General features: G+C 40.5%; 1 protein-coding gene across 3 annotated transcripts; it reads right to left on the bottom strand.

Moving 5' to 3' along the window:
* Nucleotides 1-498: 498 nt before the first annotated feature.
* On the bottom strand, nt 499-7,206 carry LOC125453058 (uncharacterized protein C11orf87 homolog). Of its 3 annotated transcripts, none has more exons than XM_059646654.1 (3): nt 6,851-7,206; nt 6,436-6,589; nt 499-5,756 (listed from the first exon to the last, which is right to left on the bottom strand). In XM_059646654.1, exon 3 carries the CDS (start codon nt 5,646-5,648, stop codon nt 5,187-5,189), a length of 462 nt encoding a protein of 153 aa, XP_059502637.1. In that variant the 5' UTR covers nt 5,649-5,756; nt 6,436-6,589; nt 6,851-7,206; the 3' UTR covers nt 499-5,186. The 3 variants fall into 3 exon arrangements, with proteins under 3 accessions (XP_059502637.1, XP_059502635.1, XP_059502636.1); XM_059646652.1 differs by having other exon boundaries at nt 6,440-6,589; XM_059646653.1 differs by lacking the exon at nt 6,436-6,589.
* Between the last annotated feature and the right edge of the window lie 2,699 nt (nt 7,207-9,905).

Raw genomic sequence — 9,905 nt, 5'->3', positions numbered from 1 at the left:
TTAAATTTAACTCATTGTTTTGCGGGTAATTCTCTGTTTGATAATAGTGATAACACTCGGGCCAATAGAGTCATAGAGCTGTACAGCACGGATATAGACCCTTCAGTCTAACTCGTCAATGTCGACCAGATATCCTAAATCAATCCAGTCCCATTTGCTGGCATTTGGCCCATATCCTTCTAAACCCTTCCTATTCATGTACCCAACCAGATGCCTTTTAAATTTGTATTTGTACCAACCTTCCCCACTTCCTCTGGCAGTTCATTCGATATACGCACCACCCTCTGCATGAAAAAAAATGCCTCTTAGGTACCTTTTAAATCTTTCCCCTCTCACCTTAAACCTATGCCCCCTAGTTTTAGATAACAAAGTGTGAAGCTGGATGAACACAGCAGGCCAAGCAGCATCTTAGGAGCATCTTGGCCTGCTGTGTTCATCCAGCTTCACAATTTGCTATCTTGGATTCTCCAGCATCTGCAGTTCCCATTATCTCTGATCACAATTTTAACCCCCTAGTTTTAGATTTTCCCACCCCGGGAAAAAGACCTCGGCTATTCACCCTATCCATGCCCCTTCGTAATTTTATAAACCTTTATAAGGTTACCCCTCAGAATCCGCCGTTCCAGGGAAAATAGCCCCCGGCCTCTCCCTATGGGTCAAACGCACCATCTCTGGCAACATTCTTATAAATCTTTTCTGAGAGCTTTCAAGTTTCATAACAAAAAAACTGAACTTTTGATTGAAATGTTATTCTGACGGGGCTTTTTTTAAACGCTGCTTTAAGAGTTCTCTTATAAAACTAGATGCAACACTGAATCTGTGAAAATTACAAATAGAATTTCCTGCCACATATTTTGAATACATCCCTTTGCCTGTTCACACGATAATTTTATTGCTTACTATTTTTCATGTTGGCAATGCCTGGCATGTCACGTCAACCAGAGCTGGAGATCGGGAACCCTCAGTTCGGGAGAAGAGTTATACTGGGCTCGAAACATTCGCTCTGTTTCTCTAGCCGCAGAACCTGCCTGAACTGCTGAGTTTCTCCAGATTTCCAGCATCCGTAGTATTTTGCTTTTATACCGGTGTCGCTAATAGAGTTGAAACGTGGCCTCACTATTAATAATAATCCAGTGACCTTTTCCCAATCTCCACTGGGCGCTGCAGCAGTATCACCTGTCGAGTGAGATGACGAGGTTAATGATGCGTTCTAGAAATTGGGAGAGCAGTCTTGAAAAGCCTTGAATGACTATGGTTTGGAGGAGGAAGTTTGATGAGCGGCACACATGATTTACTTGGTCGATGAGATGTGTAAATAGTGCACTCGCAGATACCTATTGCAAAGAAAGGAGACAAGGGAGCACAGAGTTTCAGTGAGTTTGACCTTCCAGTGCTCTGCTGTAACTTTGTAATCATTGTACAAACCCAAGCATTCACTTTTTGAGAATAGTTGCCCCTCTGAGTCCTTCACGATAAAAAGAAAAATCTTGCACCCAACCTAAACAGCGAACCACAGCTGGCCGCTGCCTTGTGGGTGCTGGGTGTTATTTATGAGGGATACAGGCTACTCTTCGGTCCAGAATTTCTATTGAATGCGATTCGGACCATGATCTTTTCTTATTGTGTAAGCTCTAGTCTAAGCAGTGACAGGGTCAAGTCAATGAAAAAGCTAACTGGCGCTGCCTGTATAGTTCTCCAGAACTTGTTAACTCGAGCATCTCACGAGTCGGGAACCTTTAGATCTGCATTGAGTGAAAAATGTAGTAAGTATTAACATTTGTTGAGTACGGGATACCCGACCAGAGGTGGTGGTGAAAGTGAATCCATAAAAGGAAATGGAGAAGTATTTGAAAATGATAAACAGTGAACTGCGAAGCCTCTCTAAGGACTTACTATCTTCTAACAGTGAAAGTGGGCCGTTCTTTTAGCACGAAGGATAGTCTCATACCATCTTCTAGCAGTCTCGGTGCTGTGAATACAAACCTGGTCAGAATAAACCAAAGAAGAATTGACATATGGCCCTGTTTAAGACTCTTCTGTGGCCGAAAGAAACAATGACCGACTTGACGGGCCTCAGTGAGCTCAGTTATAAAAACGAGCTAGATGTCAAGCGAACGGTTCCTCGGGGCAAATCAGCTAGAACCGCATCCTCACGCTACCAACACAAAAGCTGGTGTCCTGCCTTCATTACCCCAAACGATGGCAATTGTTGATGCTCATGCCGCCCTAACACAGAATATTCACTGTAGTTTAGTTCTCCTTGCCGAGAATTTCTTTTGTTTGCAATCGACCGGCGATTATTTTTCGAACTACCGGAATGATGCCTGTTATATTGTATCACAAATGCTGTTCAGTCTCCGACAAAGCTTTCAATGATCATTGTATTATGCACTTTCAATCACTGGCTTCATTTACAAAAATTAAGTATATCATCAGTAATGCAAAACATGTTGGATGCCATTTCTCTTCCACCCATAATATTTTTGGTGGTCTGTTTCAAACAAGTCCAACCAACTGCACCAGAGAATAAAAAAAAGTACATATACTGATCTTCCTCTTCCCCCTTTCTCATGGAGACTGTTGTTAAAGCATTAATTAATCTTTTTCAATGAGTACACTTTTGGAGGTGTGATAAAATCGAAACGCGATTGCAAGTTAAGGACTTTACATCGTTCAGATACATGCTATAATTGTAGTTCGGCAAAATCAAATAAACTATTTTCATACTTGCCAATTCTAGCATTACAATTGGTGCCATTTGCTTATAAGCAAGTTTGTAAATATATGTTGAACTGCTTTAGCATTCTAAAATAGAAATCTATTTAACGAACAGACATCAATAGATATATAAATTGTGCAGGTAAGCTGTGTCCAGAAATGCTTAAAACCACAAGACCCAACGGTTTTTGGCAACCCAGATTACAGTATTTCTCTGGAGAGTCAAACTTTTATCTTTGAGCGCTGATTGTAATAATTCAGTCTAGTATTGCAATACTTCGAGTTAGTTCAAAGAAATAATCAAATACACAGTGCTGTTAGTCTAAACTAAATTGTAAACATGTATTTTGCAAGTAGGATGTTGATTGGACACATCTGGTATCAGGCTTATCACAGCTACATTCTCTCTAATCAAATACTACACCCCAGAATTAATGGCAAACCAAACCAAAATATTTCAGCGACAGAGAAACTTCTTTGGAATGAAAACGTGTTGATCCCAATGAATAACTTTATTGGATGTGATATTCAATGAGCTTCGGCGTTTATATGATTCGGATAGCGAACTATTAATAAAAAAAGTTCTCTAGAGCAGTTAATTGTGACGATGAGTTTAGTAACATTGTGGCAGCTGGGAGTCTGGCGGGAACAGAACTGGCCAATATTTGATGTTTTGTTCAGATCCAATCATACAGACAACCGTCTCTAAGGAATGCTCTTTTCAGCACTACAGACGGCGGACAGCCCCATTTTAAAATATTAGTATTGAAACACTGCAGGTGTTGGAAATCTGTAATTTAAAATAGAAAATGCTGGGAATACTCAGCAGGTCTGGCGGCAACTGTGGACCGAAAGAATAAGGTTGTGGTTTCAGGGATAGATGCTCCCTAGTCATTGCCGTCATTTTCTTTCCATATTAAAGGGAGGCGTCAATTGAATAGACTTGCACTTGTACATGGATAGACACTGATTCCTGTCGAAACCTACAACATGGTAGAAATGATAACGTTTAGAAAGACCGCCCTTCCTCATTCTCGATTATAAACGATTTACTTAAAGTCAGTAGTTTCAATGTAGTGTTATTGTACAAATCTGTACATTAGCTTGAGGAATTAAACTACCATCACTTTAAAATAATCAAAATGCCACCTCAATTGCATCAGATTCAATCGATTGCCACACGTTTAGCAAAGGCAGGACACGGGGCAAGGTTCCAAAAAGCAACCATAAAACTTGGGTTCCTACATGTTTCACGTGACTCGAAATAATATTTTGGAAACCAGGCCCGCAACTCCTAGAAAAGTACGATGGTCATGAACAGCTAAAGAGACAGGTTTCGTTGTTACTTCCACGTTAATATTTCACCTTCTGGGAACCAGTTACTGACATAAAGACGCCAGACTATATGAATACTTCAACAAAACGCTGCTAAAGGATTTAACCAAACTGCTCGATTACAATGAAACTCATATTCTCAATAATGTTGTACTGACTATCTCAAGAACGGACCTAAAACTTTTAAGAAGTTTTTTTTAAAAATATCTAAAGCGCTGCTATCGATTAATTAACAAAGCCCTATCTCTGGTTAGTGCCTGTGTGTCTTTTTCATAGTTTCTATGACAGTATTAGATTCCTATTACTTATACTGTAAGGCATATCATTTGACACTTCAGATTGTTGATCAAACCCACGTTAATAAAATCTGTGAAATGGAAGGCAAGTCCAGTTCAAATCCACTTAGAGGGGGGGAAACCCCTGAAAAACGGAGAATGATCATACATACAATATGTTGAAATTTGAAACAAAGTTGATGTTAGTAATGTCAGTTTTGGATCTTACAAATCTGGATGAGACAGCCTCGATCATAACGCTAGTTAACTCAAACCATCTTCTTCTGTTTTGTGGGGCTGTTTCGTAAGAGTAGCGGTTCACTGTGCCCAGTCTTCGTCACACTGAATTCAAAGCTACATTTACAAACGGACCGAAGGTGGTAACATCTAGGAATCTAAATAACTTAGCTGGAAAGTCTGATGGTTGCCTTTATTTATACAAATGTATTATGATTGTTGGACAGCGTCTCGGTCCGGTTGCAATTGAGTCCGCGGCTCTCTCAGGTGTATCCAATGCCCAGAATGAGTGTTGCTCCAACGTCCCTCTGTTGATCTCCTTCACTCGTTTACACTTTACACATCCATGTGAAACCTCGGACTTGACATATGGACGATCAAATTACGAAATATACATCTAATTGGAAATCCGGAAAACTCTGACATACATTTCCGCTATATATGCGTCGTCGTTATAAACACAAATACTTAATTTCAAGAAATAAGATTTCGGGCTTAATGTGATTTGCCATGCGCCGTGCCTGTCCTCGCCTCCCCCTCCCCTCTGTTTTCTTGAAACTATGTAATGTTCAAGTATCTATCACAATGGTCTGTTGTTATCTGCAGTCAGGCGGTAGTTCATTACAAAAGCACGGATTGGAACTCTGGGTTCCTTGCAGTGTCCGTACAGTGAAGGTCCGATTCGGATTCTTCTCGATCCGGGCGGCTTGAGGAGTCCACTGTGTGTGGGGGGCACCGGGAGGCAGTAGCCGCCTGGTAAGCTGGGCTCCCCGTCACCCCCACTGCCTCGGGCGAGGAACAATTCAGCGCCTCGGGGCTGCAGTGGTCGCGCTCATATTCCTCCTGAGCCCTCTGCATCTTCCGCTTCTTCATTTTGCTTTTGTGGAAGTGAAAGGTGATCAGGGAGACGGCGATCACGCCGACGATCAGCGTCACCAACACGATAAGAACCACTGTGGCGGAGAAAGAGTACATTAACTTTCCCACCTCGGTCACGCAGGTGCCATTGCTCTGAGAAAAGTTCCTGTTTCCACTGCAAGAGGACAAAGAAAGCGACAAATCTTTGTGTATCCTGGCACTCATTTGTTGGGCAGAAAAGTATGCGTTTCTCAAGGCTGCTGATCAGTCGAGCTCCCTCACACTGTCGTTATGACACCAGTCGCACCAGATCAATTAATGTCCGCTTCAGAGCTGCCGGGAAAGGGACCCAGTTAGAAGCAAATAGAATTCCAATATGCAAGTTTAAGATCCGGCGATGGTGTAAACAATACGGTATCAAATAATATCGAACAAGCACCTCACCCCCACCTCCAACCCCAAATCAGTCTACAACTAAATGGTATGCAGACAGAACTGTATTGTGTTTTCAAAAATAAAACAAAAACAAAGAACTGTTTTAAAATTCAAAGCAAAAGGTCACACGCTGGTTGGCATTGTGATGGGGGAGCAAAGCGAAGGGAATAGACGGTCCTGGTGCTGTAATGCGTCTACGCGCTTCTGTCTAATCCATAACGTTGTGCGATGAAGCAATCGCTTGGGGGGTAACAAAAAGGCTAGCGACGAGAGAGAGAGAGAGAAAGAGAAAAAAAAATTCACCTAAGCAGAAATAACCCTATGCTCATTGCCAGACTTCCGCTCGTCTGCTGTCTTTGATTTACGCTGCACTCGAGTCAGTCTGACAGGCGCAGGTTTGTTTTCAAACATTAGTTGATAGCAGTCAAAATAATGTTGAAAACTGTATTCTTAGCTGCTAGTCTGCACAGGGTGCATAGGTTCAAGCTAGTTCTACAATATTAATGCTGGGAGCCGGCTGTGTCACATTTCTTTAGCACGTAGCAAATCTTGATTCCAGTTCAGTTACATCACTCACTTACAGCCCAGTCTCTGCAATCACTTCATCACTTTTATCACGGCGCTCTCAGAAGTCCAAACGTGTGCTTATGACAAAGATAACGGCCAGGAAACGACAACAGAAAAATTCACAGCCTACCCCGGAAAGGGCAGCAAAGTAACGTTTGGCTGATCTGGTACAAAGGACGCAAAAAAGTCAGTTGCAGCATGAATAAAGGGGACGGATTAAACTGCCAATCAAAGCAGTTTTGCGGAGCTGTGGGCACACGCAAGCAGCAGATACAAAACTACAGGCCGATACCGCTACACATCTACGGGGAACAGCTACTCCAAAAGAATAAAAAAAATCACAAACACTTGGTTCTCCTCAAAGGGACTTCAAAAGCTCTTTGACTGGAGTTTAAAATGAAAGATTTCCGGATGGGTTTTCCTACCTTGACTGAGTTACGAGTCCTGCTGTTCCGGAAGCTAAGAGCTCAAATAACGAAATAATATTAAGGCAGTTCAGTGAAACAATGTGAACAGCACAGCCCCAATAACCGGAAGTACGTATCCTCTTAGACAACCAAAAATATCACTGATCTCATCCAGTTACTTGCTATTTCCCATTTATTCCAAACATTGTCCGTCCTTTGCAGTTTTCCCCCCAAATTTCGCTTACTATATATATATTTAAAATATCCTATTAACTCCAGGGGGAGGGAGGATTGAAGCAGAAAATATACACAGACGACTGCAGAGGCAGATGGATTCTATTGCCTTATTCGCCTCATCCAATTTCCAGCGGTACACTTCGATCCCTGTGTCCTCTGTCGAATCTGCCAATAACATCGTGCAGCTCATTTCATCCGCATTGACCAGCCAGTCCAGTTATGAAGTCCAAATTAACCTGAACCCGTCAGAATTGGATTTTGATTCCCCTTTCTGTGATATGATCTCGTTAGATCAGTAGTGTAGCAGGTTGAACTGGTTTTGGAAATTCCAGTGTTATCCATGCAGGCAAGAAGTTCATTTTATAGCATTGCAGAGAAGGGATTGTGAATGAATGATATCTGGTGTGCAATATCTTGCTTAGCATCAGATTAGATGAGAAACAATAATGATCTTGGGGCTGAGTGACCAGAGCCATTAGGTCATGACTGCCCATCTGAGGCATAAAAACGTGGATATTCTCCAGGCCAAATCTGGTTTCAGTCTAGAAGCATTCCAATAAACCAATATCCAAGGCATCAAGTTAAATGATATTCAACTTTTCTCTTGTGAAAATGTATGGGTGCTGCAGATTCCATTGATATTGTTTCATCACTGGCTCCATTATTAGTTATTTGTCAATTATAACTCAATTTAGTTGATATTAATTTGATTTCAGTCACTCCAAGTCTAAATGACTTAATAAACTGATTTTGCTCAGGCAACGCGTAACCAATTAAGACAAAACAAAACTTCTTTGGTTACAAAATTAAGTGAGTTTGTTTTGAAGAAAATTACACTCAACAAACTTAAAGTGACTTTCTAACAACTTCAGACGTTTGGGCAGTCTATTGAAAAGAAGGTTACTTTCACTCCTTCAGGTTTCTAATCCTATACCTAGCTGCAGAGATTGCCATCTAAAATGTTCACAATCTCCCTAATGAGAAAACCCTACTGAGACCTATTCTTTTTCTCTCAGTCTTCAGTATGCCATTTGAAAGTCAGGCTAATGTTAACACAATAATTAGTTTCTTAGATGTTGCTTGGTAAAGTTATTTGGTATTTATTCACATCTTTCATTTGTTAACACTTGATACAAAAAAGAAAGAATGTATGACTCTATCAGTTTACTAGATGAGTAGACAAGATTATCTAAAACAAACTTTTACAAAGCCATGATGTACTGTACTTAATAAGCTTCAGAAATAAGCCTTTGTTCAAACAATGTCTTACTAAAATGTTTGATAAACCTTCAAGCTGAAGACTTATATTGTTCTTATTCAAGAATACTTTAAATCAGAATCCTATCTTTATTATGTTTATTAATGATATCAATTAGCTAATTATAACTTCATCAAGGTTCATTAATTTACAATCATCTGTGACAAGATTGGCTATTACTTAACACAGTATTTTAAAATTACTACATGCAATTCATACAAAATACAAAATGCACAGTAGGAAATGGTTGAAGGAGGCACAAGTTATTTTTAAAATGGCTTCTTCAACCTTGTTAATATTACAATGAAAACAATGTAAAAATGGTCAATTTAAACCAAAACCTCATTACTTAGTTACACCTACACTTCATCATGGAACATTGTAAGATTCCGGGAAAGCCCAATTATATTGTCCTCATCACCGAGCAGAAAGTTTTTAATCTAGTGTCTCACACAAGCCTCCTGAAATTGCTGGAAGTTGTGGGATTCTGTGGCCAGGTTTTATCCAACATATTTGCTGTGGTCCAGAACTTGTACAGTCATTGCATGATACACTTTACTCAAGGAATCCAAAAGTTGCTGTCACAACATGCACTTTCACAGGCAAGTTGTGGTATATTGGTGAGACCATGCCGATTCTACAACAACGGATGAATGGGCACTGCATAACAGTCGCCTGACAGGAGTGCTCCCTCCCAGCTAGGGAATACTTCAGAGGTCAAGAACATTTAGCGTCCGATCTTTGGGTAAGAGTCCTCCAAGGCAGCCTTCAAGATATGCAATAACACAGAACTGCCAAGTAGAAACCGTTTGCCAAGTTCTGTTCCTATGAAGATGGCCTCAACTGTGATCTTGGGTTCATGAAACACTACATGTAACAACACTGTATTGATCAGTATTTGTAAAATCTAACTTACTGTCCAGTTTTGAACCTTCACCTTGGTAACTTGTTATGACTGCTCTACATTAATCAGTTTGGATGATTTGTTACTTTGGTTAGACCATCGGCAACTCTTATACCTGTCAAGTAATTGCAGCCATTTGGTTTGTCTCCAGCACTATTTTGTTTTTGTAATTATCTCTCTGCCTCAGTTAATCGGATCACAGGTCATACCTTCACTTGCTATTCAGACAATTTACTCAAACCATCTGATACTTTTGACTACTTGCAGTGACTTTTTGACACTCCACTCAAACCATTTGTATAATCTTTTGATCCCTCTGCCTTGAAATTCTGTGCCTGTGTGTTTTCTTCGCTTCACTTAACAAAGGAGCAATGCTAAGAAAACTTGTGATTTCAAATAAACCTGGTGTCATGTGACTTCTGACTCTGCAGTTATGGATCATGATGATGAAAGCTTCAGTATTGCTTCCATCAAATGACTCCACTCTAAGCTCCATTTCCTAGCTTTTGATTCCATCCACCATCTGAAACTATGACAATCTGTTTGATAGTCTTGGTGTCACTTTTGATCTGAAGATGAGTTTCTGACTACATATTCATTCACTAGGACCCGTTTATTTCCATCTCAGCAAAATTCCTGTCCTCACATCTCAGCTCACCTGCTGCTGAAATCCG

This window comes from Stegostoma tigrinum, chromosome 6 (assembly GCF_030684315.1).
Source record: "Stegostoma tigrinum isolate sSteTig4 chromosome 6, sSteTig4.hap1, whole genome shotgun sequence".
In the NCBI taxonomy this organism is placed as follows: Eukaryota; Metazoa; Chordata; class Chondrichthyes; order Orectolobiformes; family Stegostomatidae; genus Stegostoma; species Stegostoma tigrinum.
Note: the sequence above shows the minus strand (reverse complement) of the source record. Positions and strands in the feature narration are given on the sequence as shown.